The 27,494-nt window shown below is 42.3% G+C and overlaps 1 protein-coding gene across 1 annotated transcript in view; it reads right to left on the reverse strand.

Annotated features, from left to right (window-relative positions):
* LOC108797077 (tensin-3-like) overlaps positions 1 to 27,494 on the reverse strand; it is a 143,105-nt gene that overhangs the window by 17,501 nt on the left and 98,110 nt on the right. The window contains exon 7 of the mRNA XM_018568643.1: positions 22,802 to 22,914. Coding sequence (XP_018424145.1) covers positions 22,802 to 22,914 — 113 coding nt within the window. The remainder of the gene's footprint in view (positions 1 to 22,801; positions 22,915 to 27,494) is intronic.

The raw sequence follows: 27,494 nt of genomic DNA on the forward strand, positions 1-27,494 counted from the left end.
TTGCAATCTGACCATGTTTCACTCTACATATGGGTGTAACATAAAACATGGTCAGCAAAGTGAACTTAGCCTTCAAATTGCAACTTGCTCCTAGTGAGGTAATGCCTCCATGTTTTGGGGTAGACTGAGCAATGGGGTCAGGGCCGGCACTAGTGTAAGGCTGCATAGCCAGCTCTTTGAGAGCACAGGGGAGGGGATTGGTGCAAAAATGTGTAGGCATAAATCCTTGCACCGGCCCTGTGCATGCCTACCTGACAGACGCTTCCTCAATCACATGTTTTATTCATGACCTAAACTTCAGAACAGCAGAAAACTGGTTGTCGGGTACAATATGCACATTTTAATACAGAATGCACATTGAGGACATTGGAGTATGAGAAGGAGCTGAATACAAAGTGACCCCAGTACCACATTAAAGAGGACACAACCTTCTATAGTGATAATAAAGTGCAGGGGCAAACACTGGGATCTGTGTAAAGCTGCCCATACACCTTACAACCATTGCACGACTTTCGTTGTGCGATGGTTGTAAGGTGATTAAAACTTTGTTCGACCTGCCCATCTTGGACAGGCAGATTGTACCTGCGATCATCGCAAGTCCTCCCTGCTGAGGGGAGGGCTTGCAGATGATTGCAATGGTGAGCCGGCGGTGTGTGGTTGTGTACCTTGGGTCGTGCTGCTTTCGTCTTGCGATCGCACTACCAACCCACTGAAAATCATACGATTTTTGGTCGGGTTATCTAGCGTGCTCGTTATACGAAAATCGTGTGACAGTGCAGTAAATGCGGTTGCATGCTGCCTATACACCTGACGATTATCGTACGATAATCATCAGGTGTATGGGCAGCTTAAGAACATAAGGAAAAAGCACTGGGATAAGGGGGAAGGGGTAGAGTGAGAGGCCCAGAACCTGTGTGCTAAAATTTCTTTACATTAGCTAAATGGATTATAATAGGGAATATTACAATGCAATGCAGGGGTGTGGAATTCCTATCGCTCGGGACAGGCAGTCCAGGGCGCGGGGCGAGCATTCAGGGGGGGTGGCGGTGCATTGAAATCAATGGCACCGCAGTCACGCCCGCAGTACGATCGCATAGTGCCTGTGTTCCAGTCCAGTGCGATCTGCAAAAATACTGCAAGCACTATTTTTGCAGATCGCACTGGACCGAAACGCAAGCACTAATGTGCCTGTGTTCCGGGTGTGGGCGATTGTACTGTGAGGAAGGGGCGTGACTGCAGTGCCATTCAATGCACCGCCATGCCCCCTCCCACCCCTGAATGCAGGGAGCCAGCCAGCTTGCATTCCAGAGGTTGAACGCCCTGGAACACAGCCTTTGTGTTGTGAATCGGCCCTTAACCCGGCTTCGGGCAGGCAGCAAGGCTAAATGTAAAGTGGGAGCCATTTTGTACAGGTGATCTGGAGCGGCAGTACAGCCATCCAAAATCACTTGTAACCAGCCTGATTCTCCCTCTCCTTCCCCTCCCCTCTCTCTCTCTCCCCAGCCGCTCCCTCTAATATCGCTCCCTGCCCGCTGGATCCCTTTCTGCCGTGCTCTTTGGGGTCCCCCGCTCTTCTGGAGGACCCGGGATCACGGCACACTAGATCAGAATGGAGAGCGAGGAGCAGAGTAGAGAACGTCCGTTTTCTGCTCTGCTCGGTGTGAGCAGTGACACACGAATGCTGTACTCACAGACTGTCACAGGAGAACGAGCACAGCGCTGAGCTAGAACTCCTGTGTTGGAGGTGACGGGGTCAATAAAGAGAACCTGTCACCTCCAAATGCTATCACACAGGGGCTCCTGTGTAATATCAGTGTAGTCAAGTGAAAAAAAATTGTCAAAAAATAAATAACAACTAAAAATGTAAATAGATCAAAATGTAAAGTAATGCAAGTAAAAAAATTAAGTAAAAACAAAGTAAAAAAGTAATACAAATTTAAACCAAACCCCTGCCCCCACCATCTGCATTCGAATAAACACGTGCAGTGGGCATTGTGTGTGTGTGTGAGCGGAGTGGGCGACCCGTGACCATGCAAGCAATGGGGAGGGGGGGGGGGGGGGCAGGCCTAAAGCTGTGTAAGGGGCCCCAAAATTTCTGATGGCTGCCCTGACCAGCATTAACTCGATAATTATGGACTCTCCCAAACCTCTTAATCTCCTCCAGGATCAAAGGGAATGCTATCCTTGGGCTATTAATGTATAATAATAAATCAGCAGCAGCGCAAAATACTTAATTTATGCATCCTCTCGCCTATTTTAACCCTATTTTGAACCCTTGAATATCGTTGTTCTGACGTAGTGCTATAGCCAGATGTTCCATCGCTATGACATATAATATAGCAGATAGTGGACAACCCTGCCTGGTCCCATTAGTAATTTCAACCGGGTCTGATAAAGTTCCATTCACCCGTATCCTAGCGGTTGGGATGGAGTATAGAGCCATAATCTTTTGTATTAATAATGCCAGAATTCCTATGTGTTCTGAAGATGCTTTCATACATTTCCAGTTTAACCTATCAAAAGCCTTTTCTGCATCCAATGATAGCAGACACAAAGAAGACGCATGTGCCCGCGCCCAATGGATAGGAGATATAGTTTTAATAGTATTATCCCTCGCCTCTCTTCCAGGAACAAATCCGGCCTGCTTTGGATGTATCACTATCTCTAAATATGGTTGTAAACATAGGGTCAGGATTTTAGCGTATATCTACGTTTATCAGTGAGATTGATCTGTAACTTGCACACTGCAAAGGATCACACAGAAAACACAAAATATTTTTATATATTTGTTTGTAGCATAATGCATTTTTTTTTAAAACAACATCAGTGCACTTTAACACACTTGTTATATATCCTAGTAAATTAGGCAAGTTTGCAAATATAACTCAGGCTTGTTCACACCAAATCCGGATCAGATGTGCATGAGTTTCTGCATATGCAGTGCAGTTCGTTTTGATGCGTTCCGGGCCATTAAAAAAAAAAATTGTTTTGTTTTTGCCTAAATTGGGCTTTCAGTGCGTTTGCATGCATTTTGATGCATTTGCATGCGTTTTGCTGCGTTCCTGAGCAGAAAAAATAGGGCATGCTGCAGTTTTTCCACATGCTCTGGAACTGAACGCTGTGGTGTGAACTAGCGCCCAAAATAGCATTGGAATACATTGGATGCACTTTTGATACGTTCTGTAACTGCTCTGCATCTGCTCCACACTTGGTATGAACAAGCCCTCAGAGCTTCACTTCAAAGTTCTGGTTTGCTGACAGATAAAAGAATAAAGCTGGAATCCTTAGGTTGCAATGCCTCCCCAAACTGTATTATGTTCCAGCTTTCAGCCAACATACACGAACATGTTTCTCAGGATCCTGACCATCTTACCCAGTACTGGCATAACTGCTTACTGTCACTACAAAATGATTCTGAACGCTTAAAGCATATCTAAACTGAAAAACAAAAAATATATAGAGGGTTACGAGTAATTAAATGAGATGGCTGCATTCGTTTTTGTTTTTTTCACATGGTGTTCCTGTGAATACCACACTTCCTGCCCCTTTATGGCTACACTTACTTCTCCACTCTATCTGTGAAGGCAGCTATTGTTGTCACACTGGCTGGACTTCAAATAGGACTGCCTATGTTCATCCCTATTACATGTTAGTTGATGGGATTACTAATTTACAGAGAAAGTATAAGGTTGTTTGTGCTCACGGGTAGTTACAAGGACACTGCATTTCTGACAAAATCACCAGGTATTTTCTATAATTGCTGAAAATGTACTTAGCTTGAAAAAAAGAAAAAGGCTGGCCAGCTGCAATATAATTAACTTTTGTTTTTATGTTTAGATACACTTTAACCTCTAGCTATTCATTGTTACAGTACTTGGTGAGGGTACCTGGCTACCTCCTGCAATTGTCTACACCTTCATGTATGACATTACTAGATTCCTCCACCATATTGGTGGCTTGAACTTGAGAAAGTTATAATTTGTGCTCTGGCTTTCTCTTATTTATTTCAGTTATTTATAAAGCGCTGACATATTATGCAGCCTTTTACATACTGCACATTCACATCGGTCCCTGCCCTCATGAAGCTTACAGTCTAAGGTCATGTGAAAAAAATTATAATATATACCGTATTTTGCGTTCCATAAGATGTACCGGACCATAGGATGCAGGGAAGTCCGGTGCGCCTTATGGAGCACTCGACAGACTGTAGCTTCTGTCACAGCTTCTGTGACAGAAGCTGCCGTTAGTGACCGCTAAGACAGGTGACGCTGTGATTACAGCGCCACGGTCTCAGTGATCACACAGAGCAGACGAAGAACGTCCATTCTTCGTCTGCTCTATGGTGATCTCGATCGCCGCCGCTCGGTTTTAATACGAGTGATCTCATTAGATCACTCGTATTAAACGAGCAGTGGCTCCTACTGTACATTTAGCTCTGCTTTAGCAGAGCTAAATGTACAAAAAAACTACTCGCCCGGCGCCCCAAACTGCATGTCTTGGGCGTTGGGATTCGCTCCATAAGACTTTTGGGGGGAAAAAGTGCGTCTTATGGAGCAAAAAATACGGTATATCGCTTTTCCGTGCTAGATTAAAATTATAATCAAACCTATTCGGCGGCTGACACAAAAAATGTGAAACAACACACAATAATACCAACTATAAAAACAGCGCTCCATTTACAAAGTGAATAAAGCACAAAAAGCAATGCATAACCCAGTACAAAAATGTGATAAAAAATTATATACAATTTAGTGGTGAATACGTGCTATATGTATGCTGTTCGCTGACAGAAGAATGTTTTGAACTGTGTGGACTGGTTTATAAACAAAGCGGGACTTTATATAAAGTGTTTCCAATCAGATTAGTTCTGATACAGAGTGGAACTTCATTTCAAATCACTTAGTTTAGGTATACACATATTTTTGTTTATATTGCATATATTTTTTAGCACATTGTTGGATTGGGGATACACTGTTTTTTGTGCTTCATTCACTTTGTAAATGGAGTACTGCACTATTTTGTTTTTATAGTTAACCTTCCAGCATAGCTTTGGAGTGTGGGAGGAAACCAGAGTACCCGGAGGAAACCCACACAAGCACAGGAAGAACATACAAACTCCATGTCGATAGTGTCCTGACCGGGACATTCTTTAATGCTTCATTTGAATTTGAAGTTTGTGTTACTTTAGTTTTTCTCTGCTAGTACCCCTCCTCTGGATTCCTTTGTATTTTTGTGATTACCAAATGATTTTAGATACAAATTTGATTTCCCTAGCTATTTTTCTATAATATTGCACTACTTAAAGTATCTTGTATAACACACAAACACCATATAGGTCGAATCTGATGGACCTGTGTCTTTATTCAACATCACCTACTATGTAACTATATGTAACTATATATGCCTTGGCTTCTGCCTGTTCTATAAAAATTAGGCATGAGGTTCAGATTCAGGTTGAACACGAATTCAGGAACAAATTTCCAGGATTTGAATTCCATTCAAATTTACAGATTTTAATCGAATTTATGGGTGGGAAAACTTGGTGATGACCCCGTTATACACTTTGCAGCCTTTATGCCTTTGCATCTACCTGTCCTATAAAGATAAGGGATGAGACCGAATTCGTAAAACATTTCCAGGATTTGAATTCTATTTAAATTTGCAAATTTTAACTGAATTCATGCTTGGGAAACCTTAAGAATAACACATAATACACTTTGCAGCTGTTAACCCTGGTTAGAGCCTTATAAGAGTCAAGTAGTAGTGTCAGTGCATTGGAGTTGCTATAGAGGAAGGACAGGGAGAGCTGACTGACTACACAGGGAGTGCTCAGTGTAGATGAATTGATAAACGTCCTGTACTTGAGTTCTGTAAATTGCAGCGTAGGATAATGTTCTCTTTTGTGCCCCCCTATGGTAAGTGATCTTTGCTAAACCCAAAAATAATTTTTAGGACTATTGTCAGCCAGAGGTTTTGTTGCTAGCTCCTGAGTAATGACCCCTTTAGCTGTCTTTTCATTTTCTTGATAAAAATAGAGAGCTACAAAAGGCAACTTGAGTGTGGGCAGACAAGCAGGGAGAGGCACCTTGACCAGGTTAAAAACCTTATACACAAGAACTTTTTGTTGTTAAAGCGAACCTTTACCCCCTTTCATGAAAAATTACATTAGCATGCAGCTCTGAATGCTGATATGAAATCATCTTACATTCATTAAACATTTTTTTTTTTTACTTACAATTATTGATTTTCACTTCCTGGTCCTCTTGGGCATTATTGATGTAATGTGTCTAAGTGTTGCATCCTGGGAAGGTTACATCAGCAGTGCATTGCTTTGAAATCTCATTTGTAATCTCACAAGATCTTAGGGAAAGGTATTTCCCTCTCCTTAGATGATGTGCATAGTCACATGCCCTACTAACATGTGCCCGAGTTCCAGGAAGTGAAGGGAAATTGATTCATCTGCCCTTAGTAAAAATGGCCACTGTGAGAGGAATGGGGTGAAAAAAAGAAAAATAGGGTATGCAAAGAATAAAAAGTTGGCAATTTTTTTTAAAGGTATCTGTTTGTAGATTGTCAAAGGTGACTTTGGTGTTATTTCAAACATATGGGTAAAGTTCCACTTTAAATTATGAGTAGAAAGCCATTAACCGCAAGTTGGCAAGTGGACCCCTTGAAGCTCTATATTTAATGCTGAGCACTCACTATATACTGTACATATACAGTATATAGTGAGTGCTCAGCATTAAATATAGAAATATAGAGCTAGTATATGTACAGTATATATACACAGTATACTGTATGTATTTTTTTTTCAATAATAATCTAGATCAACATTGCCCAGCAAAGTATTTCTTTAAATTTTGACCTAAGTGCTTACAGTCATCATGTTTCAGATGACTCCAACTCTCAACTTCCCTCTCTGAACTTCCGCCAGTACAAGATCGCAAGGGACAAAGCAGCCTCCAGCAGCTATTCATCTACTAGCTTGGAGAATGGGGCAGGAAGGAGGAGTGGGGAGCAAAGAGAAGAGGAATGACTTGTCCTGCTGCACCTGTGTGTTTGTGGAAACACATGCAGATAACTAGCACACACAAAGGTGGCTCCATAGGACACTGCCCTAAAAGAGGATATCAGGGCAGTGCTCAGGGAACCAGCTGATTCTACAGGAAGCTAAAACTTTAAAACAAGGAGCAGCATCCACTGTGAATGATTTAAGCAGCAGTTGCAATAAATGAAAAATCTTTTGACTTTAATATCACTTCAATACTATCATCTTTATTCCTAGAAACACTATCCCAATAGCAAAAAAGAAAAATTATGGCTACACCTGCAAATATACCAAAAATGGTAGGTAGGCCAAAAAGCAGAGGCAATGGTGGTGGACATAGTAGGGGGTGATCGACTCTACAACCAGGTCTTGCAAGCCCGGGCCATTAATAAGGCTTAACGTGGCAGTAGCAAAGGGACAAGGGGTTACGTGCATGTCAGCACTCCTGAGAAAGCCTCTCTAGACAGGGTGCCAGAGGAGAGAGGAGGACAGCTCTAAAAGGTGCCCATGCACTGTACGATTATCGTACGAGAATCGTGGGAAATGTCACGATCGTATGATAATCGCAAAGTGTATGGAAGGCGTGCGACCGTTTCTACTGTACGAGCAAAACAAACGACAAACGCACTCAACAATTTGTCACCATTAGGCTGGGCTTTCTCCTGACAAACCTGCACCCAATTTGAAATCTTCTGCCCCCATGTGCTCCAAGATGGAGACTCTCATAGTTTAGAGTTAGGACCGCACTATAAGAGGTGCCTTGGCGCGGCTGTGCGGCTTTCACATCCTCTGCAGAAGACGTGTATCCAAACCTCTGTTATTATCCTTAGTGGTGAGACAAGTTGTTTTACATGCTAGTTTGTGAGTGTGCCATGATGCCTTTCTACTGTTTTACATTTCTACTGTACGGTCGCACGTCTTCCGTCGAACAAGGAGGCTTGAAAACCCTCCGAGAATCGTACGATTCTCGGCGGGTTAGTGGCCTGCTTGTGGCGCAGACACAAGTAGTAGTGAAGCAACATACTGGAAGGAGGAAAAGGTCAAAGAGCAGGAAAAATTAGCAGTGAACAGCAGGGAGCAGATGTCACAAGTATTCAGGAAGCACAGACCCTGCAGGGGGCTAATGGTTAAGTGGGTTATCAGCTGAGTGAGGATCTTATGGGCTCCGTGCAGTCTAAAGATGCCCATACACCTTACGACCATCGCAAGACTTTTGTCTTGCGATGGTCATAAGCTTATTAAAAGCTCGTACGATCTGCCTATCTTGGACAGGCTGAGGGGCGGGATTCCGATGACTGCAATGAGGGGTGGGCTTCTGATCACTGCAAATGGGCAGTGTGCGCACACCCCGGCCCGTTCAGCAGTTGTCGAAGCAGGCAGGCAGGCCACTAACCCGCCGAGAATCGTACGATTCTCTGCAGGGTTTCAAGCCTGCTTGGTCGACGGAAGACGTGCGACCGTACAGTAGAAATGGTCGCACGCCTTCCATACACTGCACGATTATCGTATGAGAATCGGTTCAGTGTATGGGCACCTTAAGATGGACCACTGGCTGCAACTGGTTCCAAATACATTTGAGATGCTGGCCCCTCCTGCTTCAAGTGTCATGTCAGATTGGGTCTTCAGAGCATTGTGTAGAGTAAAGACAAACACTCAGCGAGGGTGCCCGTCATCAGAGTGAGGGCCGACTCACTTCTTTTAAAATGTATGAGGGATGGACAACAGAGGACTAAATACCAATTGCAGATCCTACTGATTAACTTGTACACACTAGCTACAATTGTAACAGCAAATATTTTAATTTGTTTAATTTCTGCTCCCTTTTAGAAGGAAAGGGCTACTTTTCCTACATTTTCACTGCTGCTTCTGCCCATTATGGATTAATAATAAATCCAAATCATATCCAGATCAAACAAATATACTTTGCTCAGCAAAGCATTTCTTTAACTGTTTGCCAAAACACTTACAGTCATGTTTCCAAACAGCTGGCTCCATCTCTCTCAGCTTATCTGCCCTAAACTTCCTGTCCAGTAAAAAAAACTAGAAGGGACAGAGGAGTCTTCAGCAGCTGTCCATCTACTAACTTGGAGAAGAAAAGAGGAGACCAGGGAGGAAGGAGAAACATGGAGGAGAGGAGTGACTTGCCTTGCTGTGCCTGTGTGTTTGTGGAGACAAACTCACAGCTTTTTTTTTTTTTTAAGGAGACATCTTTCCACTTTGCAAGTAGTCATGCAAAGAAGCCTAAGGCTGGGCACACACCTTACAACCATCGCAAGACTTTTGTCTTGCGATGGTTGTAAGGTGCTTAAAAAAACGTACGATCTGCCTATCTTGCATAGGCAGATCGTACTTGCGATGATCGCAAGCCACGCCCCCTGAGGGGCGGGCTTCCGATGACCGCAATGCCGAACGGGCAGTGTGCGCTTGCGCACACACCGGCCCGTACGGCTGTTATCGTACGGACATGCCACAAACCCGCCGAACATCGTACGATGCTCGGCGGGTTTTCGAACATGTCCGTAAGTTTAAAGTCGCGCGACCTTACAGTAGTAGAGGTCGCACGGCTTCCACACACCTTGCGATAATCGCACGATCGCGGGATTTCACGCGATTATCGTACGATTATCGTAAGGTGTGTGGGGACCTTAACTACTACTCTTTCTGCTAGTCAAAGCAGACCAAGTACTTCTTGATGAGAAGATGTATTGCTGTAAAAACTACCAGGAAAAAGCCTTTTTGACTAAAATGAATCAAACAGCAGTTTGGAGAGCATTTGGCTTGCACTGTCCCTAAACACTGTGGTGGAACGATACCACATACAGCTTTCGGTTATCCCCCAAACCTGTAATTTAAAAGATTTGTGTATTCTCTATTTTGCCCTCAAACTGTATGAAAAAGCCTCTCACCCTTTTGCCCTTTTTACCCCAATTTTTGTCTTTCAAATGTCCCCCCACAGCTGTACCATTGCATTTGAGTGACAGTAGATTGCCTAAGTATATAATAGTTATAATAACAATAACAAATAAATAAATGTGCCTCCTAAGATGAACATGAAAAATGGTCCATCTTGCGTAGATGCAATTTGATGAATTCAGTGAATCTGTGGCAAAAAGAATTCTAATTCCCTCATCACTAATACTGATTATTTGGGGGAGGTTGACCTTTACTCTGGAATGAATGCATAAAACAAGTATGTTTTTATTTTAGAGTAGGGTATGGTTATATACCCTGTCAATGTTTTCCCTTTGCCATCTGTGCGGGAAGGAAGAGGAAATCTGTCCAAAGTGAGGCAAATGCCTTCTTAGTTGTCACTGAAAAAGTCACAAGGATTGATTTTCATCAGTGGAACCTGTAGGGACAAAAGTTTTGATTCCCTAATTAACACCCCTCTACTAGGATGTTATGTAGGACATTTCCTACTTTTTCCTGGTCCTAGATTGGCTCAGAATATTGAAATAAAGTAACCTTATATGGGGTGTTTCCTCTCACCAATGATCAATATTTAAATGGGAAAAAGCCATGTCTTGGCTTCCTGTTAAAATATTGTCCACACATGTGCCTACCGTGCTTAATTGTAAATTCATCCCTGATGAAAACTCCGACATTTAAATATTCCATCACTTTCAGGTGTTCTAATCCCTCACTACTCTATCCAACACTAAAAAAGTTGGTCTTTAGATGCCCTTTAATCCATATAATTGTCCTTTTTGTGTTAACATTGGATGCATTAGGCTTCTTGTTTGAGGCTCCCTTTATCCTCTATTTAAAGTGTTAATATTTGGTATTGCAGTGATACACTTGCTTGTAGAACCAAGTCTTTAACATAATACTAATTTGTTAGTTAATGTTACCTGGATTATACTTTAAACCCTTTTGCTGCCAAGCCCTCCGGAACATTTTTCAAATCAGCTGGCCACCCATTTTGGCATTTTTTGCAATTTTTTCCTATTGATTTGATTTTCAACTGCTGCGTTGCTAGCGTTTGTAAAAGCCCCCCCAAACCATATATTTTCTGAAAGCGCAGGCCCGGTAGAATATAAAGATGGTGATACAAAATTTGTAGGCCCTGCGACAATTGCGCAAATGTTTCTCAAACTAATATTAAACCGATAAAAATACACAATTCAATTGTTAAAACACACCAAAATCAGTATCCATGCACAAAAAAAAATATTTTCTGACTAAATCTAAAAGATAAAACTGTATTGAGTTAATAAATAACAAATATTAGCAAATTTGTAATTGCGCCTTTTTGCAAAAAGGTAAAAAAATGAAGGCAACTGTAAATAATCGACTTATGTAAAAAATTGTTTTGGTGTTTGTGTTGTGATAAAATGATACAGGTGTATATTTAATTGCAACACAAGGTATCACAACGCATGGCAATGAGTCACAAAGCTTTGCCATGAAGACATCCTGAATTGCGGCCAGCCGCCACTTGCTCCCCCGAACCGGTGATTTTTTTACGGATCCTTGCTGCCACAGATCCTACAATCAGCGGGGATCCATGGAGTCTCTCATCCCTCCCTGGGGTGGCTCCAGGGAGGGATGAGAGACTCCAGATGCCGGCGGGGGGGCCCGGTATTTTCGGTAATATCGGTCATCAGCGGCTTGTGAGCCGCTGATGACAGCTATTATTTTGAAGGGGACAGTCTGCTGAACAGTTCTGCTATAAGCTTATGGTCGCTAAATCGACCATGAGCTTATAGCAGAACTGTAAATGCCACCGACGTATGGCATACTGAGCTGGCCAGCCGGGAACACTTTTGTTCTGCCGTATGCCTTACGTCGGTGGCAGTGAAAGGGTTAAATTAATTAAATTATAACTTTAGTAACACAGGTCATGTGTACACAGGTATATGATGCATCATTCATTTATAGTGACAAATTGTTTCGCTCAAGCCCGCTCAAAGCTCTGACACCACCCCCTCCTCCCGACCCAATCAGTGTTGGAAATTGCGGCAGGGTGTTCCTCGCCCCTTTGTGACGTACAGCTGCAGGACAGGGAATGTGCCTCCCCACAAATTGGGTTGGGAGGAGGGGGCGGTGTCAGAGCTTTGAGCGGGATTGGGTGAACTCAGGTTAACTGCCTAACTAGGTGAGCTGTAGTAAGCCAATACCTGCCAGCATGTACTCTATAAACAATGACAAAATATATTAAAGAAGACCTCTGGGCAAAACTTTTCTTAACCTCTGTAGTGGGGCTACCCCGCAAGGGTTAAGTGCTCCTTTTTGTATAGGTGCTAAAATAAAAAAAAGTTATATTCACCCGATCGGTCCCTTTCAGGCTCTCCCCCACTGATGCAGCGGTCCAAGGTCCCATGAGTCATCATAACCAATACACAGTGTGAGCACCGAGGGGCATACCATCGATGTAGTGGAGAAGGAGGCAGACTGGGGGACAGGCTGGTATAACAGCCAGTCGGGTGTGAGTTTCAGGCAGCAATACGGATAACATGAGAGTGCAGCTCAGCATCCTAGATCCTAGGAAGCATGTGTGTAAGAGGATTGGTAACTGAGCTGCCAGGGAAGGGATGTTTGTTGTTCCAGGGCTCTAAGCTGTCGGGTGAGTCATGTGTAAGGGGATTTGGAAGATTCCGAAGCTGAACTGGAGCTGAACTGGTGAAAGCAACTGAGTTTGCACCAAGGCAAGCCTCATCACTATTAGATGTTATCATTTCTCAGAAAGAGGATGTCAAGAAAACAGAGGATTGCTGAATGATAGCAGATCACGTGCATAAATATGTTGATGTGATGTCAGATTCCTTTGCATAATTCATCTTTACAAATATTAGCACTGATTTCATATGCACACATACTCATTGGGGGTCAGATGATAAACTTGTGCTTCAGACCTGTGTATAAAACTATTTGAATATCTGTATTAATAAATATGCTTAGCTTTGATTTTCATTTTTTTTTCCTGTTCGTTCATGTTGTGGTTAATGGGAGTTTGTCAAGTGTATTTAAGCAGGTTTATTGAGAATTTATTTATTATGATTTTTCCGGAAACTATGAACCACTGTGGGAACGTAAGAGGACCTAGAGTCATTAGCAGTGGTGTTATAGATGTACTCCATATAAACTACAGTATATACAATGGGGCTCAAAAACGTGATGTAGTTCTACAGATGTGGTATAATACCGGCTACTATTAATTTCTTATCGACGTCCCAAAAATACACCTTTAATGCAACAAATACAGGCTGTCAACCTCATAGCTAGGCTTTAATCTGCCATATCTTCCTTAAACGTATCCCACTTACCGTCATATAAAACAATATACTTAATGTGACATTAAAGTGTAGCGGACCATTATTTATAGAGATATATGTATTACATATAAATACCATGTTATTTCCCTTTTAACAGCCAAGCCACTTTAAGACTATATGTTGCTACAGAGACTTGATTGGCTCAGCTCTCAGCAGTACTGAGGTGTAGTGGGAGTTGGAGTTTCAACACAGGAAGAGAGAGTGGATGTTATGCTGCACTGAACTACCAGACCCAGGAGGCTTTGTGATCTGGAAGGAGAAAGGGGACTGAACCTTCTCTCAGAACGCGGGCAGATCGGCAATGGATTTGCCAGTGGCTGGATGTATTGTGGGTTGTTGCCTGCTAGTCATCTCAGAGAGATAAAACCTCAGGTGTTGCTGTGGTCACTGTCTGCTGAACAGTATCTGTGACTTCAGTGTCTGTGACTGTCTGCTCTCCTGCTGAAAGATTCTTCTACAGTGGGGGAAAAGCTCCATGAGGGGATCCAGTGACTGCTGTTTCAGAAATACACCCTGACAGCCCTTTCCTGAGTGATTGGATTCTACAGAGATGTGCTGCAAACATTGCTACTGCTACTGTGTGGCACAGGCTGCTGGAAACTGAAAGCTGTTTGCTGGAGAGGAGAAATCGCCTCTTTTCACCTACCAATGCTGGGAAGTACAATCCAAGCTACAGGAGTGGTGAGAGGCCATTGGCCACAGTGCTATTCTGTTTAAACCATCTGTACAAGCAGAACTTGGGCCCCACTGACGGCTAGCCTAGTTAAATACCACTGGCCAGTGGGTTAGGTACCCGGGTACATTGGGACTGAAGCTTGTGTATAGTTTGTTTACCGTTCAGTAAGCTTACAGTTAGAATAACTGCATTTATGGTTCATTACTGTTATGCTTGTGCCTCCTATACAGTTGGTGTATTGTACTGTGTAAAGACAAATGTTAATCATATGCATTGCTATTCGGATTACTATATACAGTAAATATTCATTTAAAACCTCTCAAGGTGTGCTGGTGTGCTGTGTATTTAGTATTGAGGTGCATCACAGAGGAAATACAGGGAGACCAGTTATTTACTTTACTGTAGCTCACCCCTTCAGAGCCACTGGTAGTGCTATCTTGAGTTGGGATAGCGCTGACCGGGAAGGGGGTACTCTACAAAAGGATAATTTTTCCCCTCCCCCAATGTTAATTAAAGCACTTACCTTAATTGATGTCTCTTAATCCGATCTTCCTCTTCTTTCCTGTCCTTTCCAGCCTTCTCTCCAGCGCTGCAGCGGATGTCCGATCCAGCGCTGACTCCTCTGTCCTTGCTGGCACTTCCTGTCCCATGGTGTCTGCATGCGGGTGCACGCATCCATAGACTTACCTTGGGTCTCTCCTCATCTCCAGGCCCAAAATCCGAACTGCGCATATGCCCGCCCCAAGATGCTTTGCGGCCACCCGAGCAGTTTCGGATTCTCGGACGGGAGCGCGCAATGAAGATAGGGGTAAGTTTAAACCACTTTTAAAGCGTTTTAAAAAAAAAAAACTTTTTGCATATATCTACTGCTTGCCAGCAGTAGATATATGCAAAAAAACCGGAGGGTTTAGAAACCCTTTAATACATACTACAAGTTTTTTCTATTTTATTAAAGTGGAAAAATCATATGACACTGGATCTATGGACTATTGGTAATGCGTATGTAAACCCAAAAGTAAACATTTAATATACTGCAGCTTACCAATCCTTAAAGGGTAATTCCACTTTTGTTGAGACAAAAATTAGTCCTCTCTAGGTGATCTGTGTACATTACAAGGATTTGACCACACTTTGTAGCAGTTCCCTACCTGTTACTGTTCTGCAGAAAAAGCCGTTTGTTACAACATGTCCTTTTCAAACTGATTCCTGAATAGGAGGGCCTGGGTTTGTTACAAACAGCTGGGGACTTCCTGTGTTGTAATAGGGAAAGGTGCCGTGTCAGCGTCCCTTTATTAGTAATTAACCCTTAGGCAGTATCTCACCAAAATTGAAATTCCAATTGTAAAGGTTGCCAAAAATTATACTTTTATTTTAGTGCAGACTTCTGGGAAAATCAGCCAATGCCAAACGCAGGACCAACTGTGTACAGAAAACCCCCCCAAGTCACCATACTGCATTGATTGTTTTCAACAGATTTAGAACATTACAGCAACTACAGTTTTAAATAGAAAGGCTATTTGTAAGAGGCCATTTTTAATCACATTAAATTACAAAATGGTTTGCGCAACAATTATATATGCTATATCCCTTTTCTAAAGACTTTTTCATTTTTATATTTTTAAAGTGGCGTTGGTTACATGTGGTAGCTTCATTAGTTTTCTAATATAAAAGGTTTTATGAAGATAATGGTTTGATACAAACCATTTAACAATGATGGGGATAATTACAATAGTTCGCTTAACTGCTGCTGTAACTGCAGAAAAATTAATTAACTGGAATTGAGCTTGAATTGTTACTCAAGTGCATCTAAATTTGCTATCTAACTATCTATTGCCTATTTAACACCACCCTCTGCACAGGATGCCAATACTGCTGTCCAAGGGTGGCCAAACATCTCCTCCATAGAGCAGAGCCACACTTAGACAGTAAGTGTGTTAATGGCTGGATCAACAGGTGATAAAAACCAAACATTTTTGTTACAGTCACCACATTTAAAGAACTCCAGGGTAGCCCTGCTGCAAGGGTTAAGTGCTCATTTTGTCCAGGGGTGAAAATACAAAAGAAAATATTTACCCGATCTGGTCTATCCAGTCTGGCTGCTAGACCAGTCTTTGCTGCCTCTCTCCACCCCCCTACCCCGTGCTCCGGTGGTCTAAGGACCCGTGATGTCATCACGTCTTAAGCAGTCCATTAGACATGAGGACGCCGAAAGACATACCACAGCCAGAGAGAGGTAATTAAGTAAATGCCGCACGACCGAGGACCAGGTATTTCTTTAAAAATCTTGGAGTTCTTCTTTAAGGAATGGTAAGCTGCAATATATTAATGTATCATTTTGGGTTTATTTTCACTTTAATTACATCTAAAATACAAACACATTTATATTAGCAGAGCATGCCCACACAAATATGGTGCCTATGGCTGAAAACTAGACATGTGCGATTCCTTTCGTAAAAATTAGTTTTTCGGACGTATTTTTGTTATTTGGAGATACGGATGTATCCAAATTTCCGAATAACAGTAATGAATGAAAACGAATCCGAATTTCCGAAAACTAAATATCGGACGAAATTCGTTAGCGGTAGTCGTTGCGACTTTTCATTTGACGAAATTTAACGGCACTTTTGCTGCAACGAAACAAAAACGGAACGGATACGAAAGTTGGTACAGACTACAGCTAACGAATTTCGTCCGAATCCCGAAACGAATAGCCTTTTGGACCCGAATCCCAAAAAACGAAAACACAAAATCGAATCAAAACGAAAACACATCTCACCCACTCTTCAGTCACTCACAAAGACCATTACAACAAACCCCTATATCTCAGGCTACTTATGTACAGTGGAATTTAACATGAGTCTGTATGCAGGCAACTCCACTCTTATACGCCCCTATTCCAAACATTGCAAAACGTTTCAGAAGTCTTCAGTCTGTCCATAAATGCACACAAATCTGAAGCTGTGTTTTTTATATACCTAACTCTATTCAAATCCCTTTGCACTCCAATTCTCCATCCACCTGGCACCAACGAACCATGGGGATAACTTTAATAACGGTCTATGAGATGCTTTATCATATAAACACCCCCAAACAATTTCTTCTCTCTGAAACTTGAAGGGGGAGTGGTCCAGGTACCACATATTGTAGAAAATCTCCTCACTCCTCCCTAATAATCTTGAAAACTACCGTATATACTCGAGTATAAGCCGTCCTGAATATAAGCCGAGGTACCTCATTTTACCACAAAAAACTGGGAAAAAGTATTGACCCGAATATAAGCCGAGGGTGGGAAATGAGGCAGCTACTGGTAGATAGATACCAATAAAATTACATGAATATTTATTTAAAAGAAAAACAATAACCTAGCTCTGTAAGTGGAAAAGGGGGTACAGGGCTACATATTATGTACTACGGATCATTTAACCCATTCATATTAGCAGAGGATAATTGTAAATCTATTGTTCAGTGCACTCTATATGTAGTATATAGTACATGTACATATAGAGGTCCTGCAACAATACATTTACAATGATCCTCTGCTAACATGAATGGGTTAAATGATCCCTAGTACAGGGCTACATACAGATCATTTAATCCATTCATGTTAGTATAATTGTAAATGTATTGTCTGCACTGTATTAGCAGTATATACTCTATATGTAGTATATAGTACATGTACATATAGAGGTCCTGCAACAATACATTTACAATGATCCTCTGCTAACATGAATGGGTTAAATGATCCCTAGTACAGGGCTACATACAGATCATTTAATCCATTCATGTTAGTATAATTGTAAATGTATTGTCTGCACTGTATTAGCAGTATATACTCTATATGTAGTATATAGTACATGTACATATAGAGGTCCTGCAACAATACATTTACAATGATCCTCTGCTAACATGAATGGGTTAAATGATCCGTAGTACATAATATGTAGCCCTGTACCCCCTTTTCCACTTACAGAGCTAGGTTATTGTTTTTCTTTTAAATAAATATTCATGTAATTTTATTGGTATCTATCTACCAGTAGCTGCCTCATTTCCCACCCTCGGCTTATATTCGGGTCAATACTTTTTCCCAGTTTTTTGTGGTAAAATGAGGTACCTCGGCTTATATTCAGGACGGCTTATACTCGAGTATATACGGTATATATCATAAAATACAAAGAGCAAGGGGGCCAATTTCTTCCCTGTATTCACACATGAAAAACTTGTCGTGCTAAGGTCTCCACACTTTTTCTGCCAGATGGGAGAAGCTGGGCAACTACCCAAAATATCTGCTACAAAGTCTAGAATCCAAATGTAAACCTTACGGAAGAGAATCTAAGCTTTTGAGGTGTTATACTCCAATTAGGAATGGCAAAAGATTTCCTTCTAGCTCACTGGATTGCTAGGGACAGGGGACAGGGACATACAGGCAATATTTAGTGCTGTCCAGTAGCCTCGTCCCTTTGAAAGGCAAATGATGGCTTATTAGTAAGCAATAGATGTATGCCCCATCATTAAAAAAAACAAAAAAAAAAACTTACCTGTGTCAGCACCACTTGCTCCCGGCAGCAGAAGTCCTAGCTCCCAAGCGCTGTGAAGAAGGAAATGTGGGCAGGCCCATGCAGAGTACAGATAGTCAGAGAGGAGAGGAGGAGAGCAACGCTGAAGCTAAATGGACGCAGCCGGGAGCGCGCGCGTCGCACAGACTCTGTGGGACAGGAAGAAAAAAGGGGTGGCGGTGGATCAGCGACCGGCACCAGCACTGGAGGGCCTTTGTTAAACAAGTGGAAGCAGGGGCGTAACTAGAAATCACAGGGCCCCATAGCAAAATTTTGTATGGGGCCCCCATGATTGCTAGTTATGCCACTTGCAGAGCCCACCTAAGATCTCACACAGCCGACCTGAGAGTGATCCTGCAGAGCCCACCATAGACTTTCTATAGTGGGCTTTGCAGGGTCTCAGATGGGCTGCACACCTCTCACCTGTCAGGGCTGTCCACCTCCATGGTCGCCGGGCCCCGCCTCCTCTTCCGTCCCCCACCTCCTCTTAGGTCGCTGGCCAGTGATGTAAGAGGGGGCAGGGTTGCTCTTAGACGGGCTCCGCCTCCTCCTTCACTGCGAACGCTGGCCTCTTCTGCCGTAGCTGCTGGCTGTCACAGCTCTGCAGCGGCTGTGAGGGGAAACGCCGCTGCTGAGCTGGGTCAGTGACAGCCAGCACCCTTACATGCCATAGCGACCCAGGCGGCCCACACGGCATCAGAGGGATGCTCTGGCCGGGCCCCCCTGTGCCCGGACCCCATAGCGGCCGCCTGGGTCGCTATGTCGATTGTTACGCCACTGAGTGGATCAAGAGGCGTGATGCGATATGTGATATAAGGCAAGTCCTTACAGCAGAATTGGAGGGGTGGGGGGATAATTGCCTTTAACTTTCAAAGTATTTTATAAATTTTCCAAGGTAGAATAAAACAATAAAATAGCACATGATGCACAATCAGTATAGCATACAATTGCATTTCAGATTCTTCCACATTAGCATAGTCAAGTAGTAGGAGGGGATCACTAGAAGCCATACACACAATATATAATAGTTCTGTAAAACAGAACATATCTATCCACCTATTCTTGCCAATTTATCCCCCATCAGCAAAAACAAAAATCAAAACAGTCTGAGAGGTATATCTGGCGTAGGGATCCACCTATGTCTAAAGCAAACATTTGTTATGATCTCCTCCATATCTATATAAATAGAAGACTTTCTGTCCAACATCAATGTACTAAACAGCTCACGTGTGCGAGCATGAAGAAAAGAAAAACAGACAAAAAGAGAAAAAGGAAATAGATACTAAAGGAAGTAGAACAGCTTAAGAGTCCGAACCAAATCCCTGACCAAATAGCCCAACATCTACTTAAATATTAAGCATAGTCCTCCAAAGAAAAATTCCAGAAAAAATGTACAATGGAAGTTACCCGGTTTCCAGCAACCCTGTATATAACAACCAGGGGGTCCAGGTCAATTCAAAGCATTTTTTAGTATCTTGGAGGATGCTGTGAAGTTTCTCATGGACCATAATCCACAACATTTTTTGTTTGACCAATTGGAATGGAATTGTTGGCGTTTTCCAAGCCCTAGCTATGGTTATTTTGGCTGCCAACAAAAAGAAAGTAATTAATTTATCCAAAGCTTTAGTCAGTCCTGGAATCGGGCAATTCAGCAACACATATTGGGGATCTCGTGGGACTCTCACCCCAGTAACCCTAAATATGAGAGCATACAGCCGGTTCCAAAAAGGTCTCAATTTGGGGCATTCCCACCATATATGATATATCGTGCCCGAGTGAAGAACGCTCCAGGTGATCCCCCTGGGGGGAAATTAAGATTGTGGAAGACGGGAGCCAGAGGAGTGTGAGGCGACACCAGCCCACCTCCCCTTCGGAATGAGTTCCATACCATCATAGAACAAGACGAGGTCCGGGCCATAATGGCCGGCCTCTGCCTCAGGGACATCCACTTCAAGGCATCAATCGGTATACCCGAGGCAGAGAGAGATTCCATTAGGATCCAATCTGGTGTGTATCCCTGGAAAGCTGAGCCACCCACGCTGTCTTGTAGTATTGCAAGAGATTGGGAACACCCAAACCTCCTGTCCGTTTAGAACGCTGCAGTACATTTTTCGAGAGTCTAGGATGTTTTCCATGCCAAACAAATTTAATAATTAAAGATTGGAATTTCAAAAGATCTGGCTTATGTATAGCTATGGGTAGAGCCCGAAAGTAATATAGGATCTTGGGGAGCATCGTCATATTGAGTGCATGAATGCGACCCAGCCATGACAAATTACAGGAGTCCCATCGAGACATATCCTCCCGGAGTTGGTGAAACAGGGGTATATAGTTTTTATTATATAGTTGTAAAAAGACAGGTGTAAGTTTAATCCCTAGATATTGCAAAGCCTACACGGACCAGGTAAAATCAAAATGTTCCGACAACCGTGACCACAATTCCTGGGGGATATTGATATTAAGAGCCAATGATATTGGATGCATTGACCCGCAATCTAGATACCCCAGCAAATTGAGTCAACAATGACAGGACATTAGGAAGTGTTATTAAATGAAAATCATTCCCTGGTGGGAAATCAGTATGATCAGCATCTCTTGCTGATGCCGACCATACTGATCGCTCCCTCGTGGGGCCTCTGCTAACATGCAGGGAGCGTTTAGTATGGTCTGCACCAGCCAGAGTGCAGAGCACACTGATTCTTCAATGAAGCCCAGGGATGCAGCCCCCCTTCCTGCAAAACAGGTAAGCAGGAGAGGGGGACATTTTTTAATGAACTATTATTAGTTGTGAGAGTGTGTTTTATTGTGTGTTTTTTAATAAGTGTGTGTATTTTGTTATTTTTTTTAATGAAGCTATGTGTGTGTTTTTTAATGAGTGTGGGATATGCGTGTGATATGTATGTTTTTTTTTAACCATGATTGCTGTTTAAATACAAGCGATCCGGCGTCTGTATAAACGCCGGATCGCTTGTACAATACGGCGTCATGTCCCCCTCTGCAGCCGCCGGTGCTGCCGTCAGCTTCCCGGGCTCATCTGTCTCTCGTGTGAGCCCGTGACCGGTGTGGAGGGTCTCAGATCGGAGGAGAGATCAGCAGCTTCTAGCCGCGGGGACAGATCGGAGGAGAGATCAGCAGCTTCTAGCCGCGGATCTCTCCTCCGATCACTGGACATCGGAAGTGAGGTGCATTTCATCATTTCTGGTGTCACTGGGCACATTCTCTGGCTCCTAGAGCCAGAAGAAGAAGCTGGTGAAGCAGATCTCGGCTTCATCAGCTTCTGAAAGACCCCTGATGTCTCCATAAAGAGGACCTGTCACATTATATTTGCTATTACATAGGGGACTTGTTAGCCCCCTATGTGATAGCAATAAAGCTGAGTGTGAAAAAAATGGTAAAAATTAAAGTAACAAAAAAAAATTCAAAAAACATTTTTTTAACCACTTGAAGTCCGCGGTCTTACACCCCCTTCCTGTCCCTGCCATTTTTCAGTATTTAGCACTGCAGTACTTTGAATTACATTTATTCCGTCGACATTTATGCAACGATGTACTGAAACGAATTTCGGACCATTTTTTGGGGGACTCAGCGCTTTCGTTTGGTGGTGTTTAATATTTACTATATTAAAAGGAGAACTATGGGGTTAGGGCTTTTCCCCATAGTTCTCCGAAGGGTAACGGGAGGACACAAACTAGCGTCCTCAAGTTACCCAAAGCTCAGTATAACGCGAGCTGCAGCTCGCGATATACTGAGACGCCGCAGCTGAAACGGATCCCGACAATTATGTCTGGATCCGCCCAGCTGCGTGAGTGAAAGCTGGCTCTGCCTATCTAGAGGTAGAGCCAGCTGTACCCGCCCCCTCCCCCGTCCGTTCCGCCAGTCAGCGCTGGAGGATTGGACAGGGGAGGGGAGAATCCAGTCACTCCCGTCACAGCTCTCTGCAGTGGCAGGATCAAGAAGTGAGCGAATGCCGTATGTGTTCGCTCACTTCCCGATCTACTGAGCCGACCTGTGACAGTTTCATTGTCACAGGTCGGCTCAGATTATGAGGCTGAGTGAAAAGCACTCACCTCATAAATCTCCTTTAAGGAAAAATTACCGAATTGTTTTTTTTTAAAAAACAGTTTCCCCTATAATAAATTATAAAACATGTATTATTACCCAATTTTTTGGTAAAATATTAAAGGCGGGGTCACGTCGGGTAAAAAGACAGCAAACATGTTAAGCCTTAAAAATACCTTAAATTACTTACCACCAGTTGAATCAAAATTTGGAATGCCATGAAGGATAACATAATGCAAATAAACTGGGACCGTGTTCATTTTCTGCACTCCAGAAAGGAGCTCGCTGAAAAACCTGACATACCTATATAAAAAAAGAGAAACCAAGAAAATCTGTATGGTAATACACAAAGAAAAGCGAACGTGTGAAGTAATTTTCCATGTTAACTACTAAGCACTAACATTAATAATATAACCACAAAATAGGAAACTATATGCAGTGCAGCAATTATTAATAAGTTACAAATATTTGGCCGTTTGAACACAGGTGGAATCGATGGCATAACACAGTCTGATGCAAATGACAGAGAATCTCACTGAAAACTTCACTGAAACTCCACTCCAGAAATATCAGGCAATCAATCACAATTAGGAATTAATGCATGATTTATCCATAAGACACTTCCGGGAAAGATGAAGGTTCAGTCATGTCCTGTCTCACTGATACAGAGTTCCATCAGTCCTCCACCAGTTTTACAAACAAGTGCCACTGGGATGCTGCATGAGGTGTGAATACAAAAACAGTCACTTCTTACATGTCTTCTGGTCTTGCCAGGAACTCAGACCCTTCTGGGATGCAGTCAGAAACCACGCCTGAGGTGACCTCAGTAGACAACCCAGTCTACATTTGAATAATCACCCCCAATAAAAAAAAATACAAATCCTCTATTTCCTTACACCTTCTCAATGCAGCGAGAGCCTACATTCCTGACAAACAGAAGCAAACCTCTTCCCTAGACTTAAAGTGACATTAAACCCTCAGATTTTTTTAACATAAAACAATACTGTAATGTGTGCCTTACTGTAATCCATGGTTGTTTCCCTTCTCTTTGCTGCTCTTCCTTTTAAATCTGTATCTGTTCTCATGCTGGGCAGAACTTCTGTTTTGCAGCAGACTGCCTTGTCTCTGGAATGGCTACATGGTGTCTGTGTGTACGTTTGCAACCTGAGCCAGCACTACAGGAAGAGGCACTGAGCTGCAAAGGGAAGTTCTCCCCAAGCATGAGAAGACATGAGGATTTAAAAGGAAGAGCAGCAAAGAGAAGGGAAACTACCATGGATTACAGTAAGGCACACAGTACAGTATTGGTTTATGTTAAAAAACCTGAGGGCTTAATGTCACTTTAACCCTCTAGTTCAACTAGGTGAAGAACATTGTGTGCATGGAGGATCTTACGGACTCTCACTACAACAGGAAAGAAAACTTTAGACCTACATAGGCATCCTGATTATATTACTACTTTCCATAATTAAAAACACCTAAAACAACAATGTCACCCTAGTAGGAACGCGCTGTAAAACGCCCAGGTGGGAACCAGGCCTTATAGATACATTCTTGGTCTTTTCTGGATATCACCTTCATTCCCCCCTTTGTTTCCCCCCTTCCCTCTACACCCCACTTTCCTTCCTTTAAATATGCACAAAAAGGAGAAATGGGGTTTAAAGAGGCACTAACCATTGCAAGGTTTTGGAGATTAAAAACATGTAGATTATTATTCCATAAGTACCCTAAATACAGCATAATACTAATTCATAAAAATAATTAAAAACCCAGATAGGATACACAATTTATCATTCCTTCTTATGCAGCCAAATTACATACAGATACCAATATACAGGATTTAATATTCTCCATATTGATCTTTTCCCTCTTCCGCCATGATTGAATAGGCATAAATCCTCTTCATATTAACCCCACCACCGAAATATCCTCAAACACGCTGAGGCGTGTGACGTCACGGCGGTGTGACCACCAATGCACATCCCTTATAGTAATCAAAGATTTTCAAAGAGATGTTTCTTTCCTAAAAAAAATACTACTATCAAACCATATAAATATATATCAATCGATTCAGATCCATGTTGTCCATACTTAAGAGAACTATGGGGCAAGTGTTTTTCCCCATAGTTCTCTTAAGGGTCACGGGTGGACATATACTAGCGTCCTCCCATGACCCAAAGCTCAGTATATCACGAGCTACAACTCGCAGTATACTGAGACCACCGCAGCCGGGACAAATCCCGACATTACTGTTGAGATCTACCCAGCTGCGTTACTGACAGCGGCTACTGCCTATCTAGAGGCAGAGCCAGCTGTACCCTCCCCCATCTGTTCCTCCACTCAGCGCTGGAAGATCGGAGCTGGGAGGGGGGGAATCCCCCCCCCCCCCCACCTCTATACCTATGCAGAGGTGCTTATAAAAAAACATGGCCTACATATACCTAGGCATAATGGGCTCTAATTTTATTACAAAAACTTTTAGGATGTTCAATACATTTATTTAAACGATTCAACAAACAGGCATATCACTTGATGTTCAAGTCCATTATCTCACTTCAAAAAAGGTTTATAGCTCAAAATGTCATTCAAGCCTGGAGGGATGTTGGATTTTAAACTGCACTTATTATGAACAAATGTGTAGAAACATTTTGAGTAATAGAGAATGGTATAGGAAAATAACAAAACATGAAACTGATGCCTTTAATACGGAATTCGTATGCATTATACATCAAGCTTATGTGAAGACACTAATCGACAAAGATACCCTAGATTATTTGGATGTAAAATATCCAAAAAAAACCCCTGTTTCTATGTACTGCCGAAGGTCCACAAGGATTTGATTAATCCACCTGGACGCCAGATCGTGTCGGGAATCGGATGCCAAATCGGAACGGGCAAGTGTTTTCCGAGTACTTAAGACCACATGTAACCTCACTTCCTTCGTATTTAAAAGACACCATTGAACTATTGAAGCTAGTCGATGATCTTAGCCTACCAGACAATTGCTGGCTGGTGGCACTGGTCATCGAGGCTTTGTACAATAGTATTCCACACATAAAAGGAATTGGGCTAGTTAAGATTTTTTTTTACAAGAACGTCCACAAGTGCAGTGGGGCTACAATGGGTTTGTTGTTGACTTATTGCAGTTTATATTGACTCCTAATGGTTTTTCTCTTTGGGGGATCCCACTACCTCCAGGTGCATGTGGTAGCGATGGGCACATGCTGTGCTCCATCGTATGCCAACCTGTACCTGGGGAGGTGGGAGCGCTCTTTGTTCTCGGGTGATCATGCACAAAAATGGTTAGATCATATCTGAATATGGTGCCACTACATTGACGATGTACTACTTATTTGGACAGGAACCAAATTAGATCTGGATGGATTCATTAGATTTTTGGATAGCAATTAATTTAACCTCAAATTCACAGTGAATTGTAGTCAAGAGATGGTTACCTTTTTGGATGCAACTATAATCTTGGAAAAAGATAACTATCTTACAACTAGACTATTTAGAAAAAAAGACTACGGGAAATACCTTGCTGCACGCAAAGAGTGGACATCCGCTTTTTCTTAAAAACAACTTACCTTACAGCCAATATCTGAGACTCAAACGGAATTGTTCAAGAGTTGAGGACTTCGAAAGAGAAGTGTTGGCGGTGAAACTTAGACTGCAACAGAGAGGCTATAGCAGAAAAGTCCTTAAGAATGCATATAATAAAGGACAGAGCAGAAATATTCTCTCATGGTTCTCATCCTACTTATCTACGCGCTACTTCAGTGTCACCTACAATTCTAACTCCTCCCCTCCTCTTCCTCTTTATGTATCCTCCAGGACTTCTCTAGTCTCTCCCATTCTCAGGAACTCTTTACCCCAACCTGTCCGTCTATCTCCCACCTTGACTGCCTTTAGGCGTTCCCTAAAGAAATGTTATAGCGTATGGTTCAGTAAAGGAGCTTTAATAGTTCACTTATGTGAAATTACATTTTGAAGTGTTCATTGATTTATTCATGTAAAACATTAACATTTTCGTATGTTGGTTAGATGGAATTGATTAATCTGCAGTGCACATTGAGGTATTAGGGGTGCAGTCAATGTATGGTGTAATGGTGAGATGTATATGCATGGAATAAAGCACATATTTTGATACCGCTCTTATTTTTACTAGGGTTGCACAGATACCAAGTACAGTACTAGGTACAAGTACGAGTACATGTACCGATACTTTTGAGCTTCAAGACTACACTAGAGAAAAATTCAAAAATTAGGAGGCCGCTGTAATTTGTAAGGAGCACACGGAGTTCCTGGGATTTGTACATCTCTGTTTTAATGTATGATTTTGTTTTTAAAACTGATTAAACATACAAGAGTCTTCAAAGATCAATATGGAGAATATTAAATTCTGAATATTGGTATCTGTATGTAATTTGGCTGCATAAGAAGGAATGATAAAAACCCAGATAGGATACACAATTTAAGTCTTTTCATGAATTGGTATTATGCTGTATTTAGGGTACTTATGTCATAATAAACTACATGTTTTTTTCCAAATCTCCAAAACCTTGCAATGGCTTGTGCCTCTTTAAACCCCATTTCTCCTTTTCTTTCTTTTGTATATTTAATCGTATTTTGAGGGGGTGAGGCACTTTCAGAACCAAAGGAAGCAAATTCCTAAAAACAAAAATGGCACCTGGTAACAGTTCTCAGCCAAACTTGCGCTGAAAACTGAAAAATGGCTACAATAGAAAAAAACATGAGAATGCCTAAACATTTTTAATTGCAACAATTTCCTGCGCAAAGTGGTGCATTATCTGACAAATGCAGGGGTGCCAATATATATATATATATATATACACACACACACACACACACACACACACACA

Source organism: Nanorana parkeri, unplaced genomic scaffold (genome assembly GCF_000935625.1).
Source record: "Nanorana parkeri isolate BGI_ZX_2015 unplaced genomic scaffold, ASM93562v1 scaffold1223, whole genome shotgun sequence".
Lineage (NCBI taxonomy): Eukaryota > Metazoa > Chordata > Amphibia > Anura > Dicroglossidae > Nanorana > Nanorana parkeri.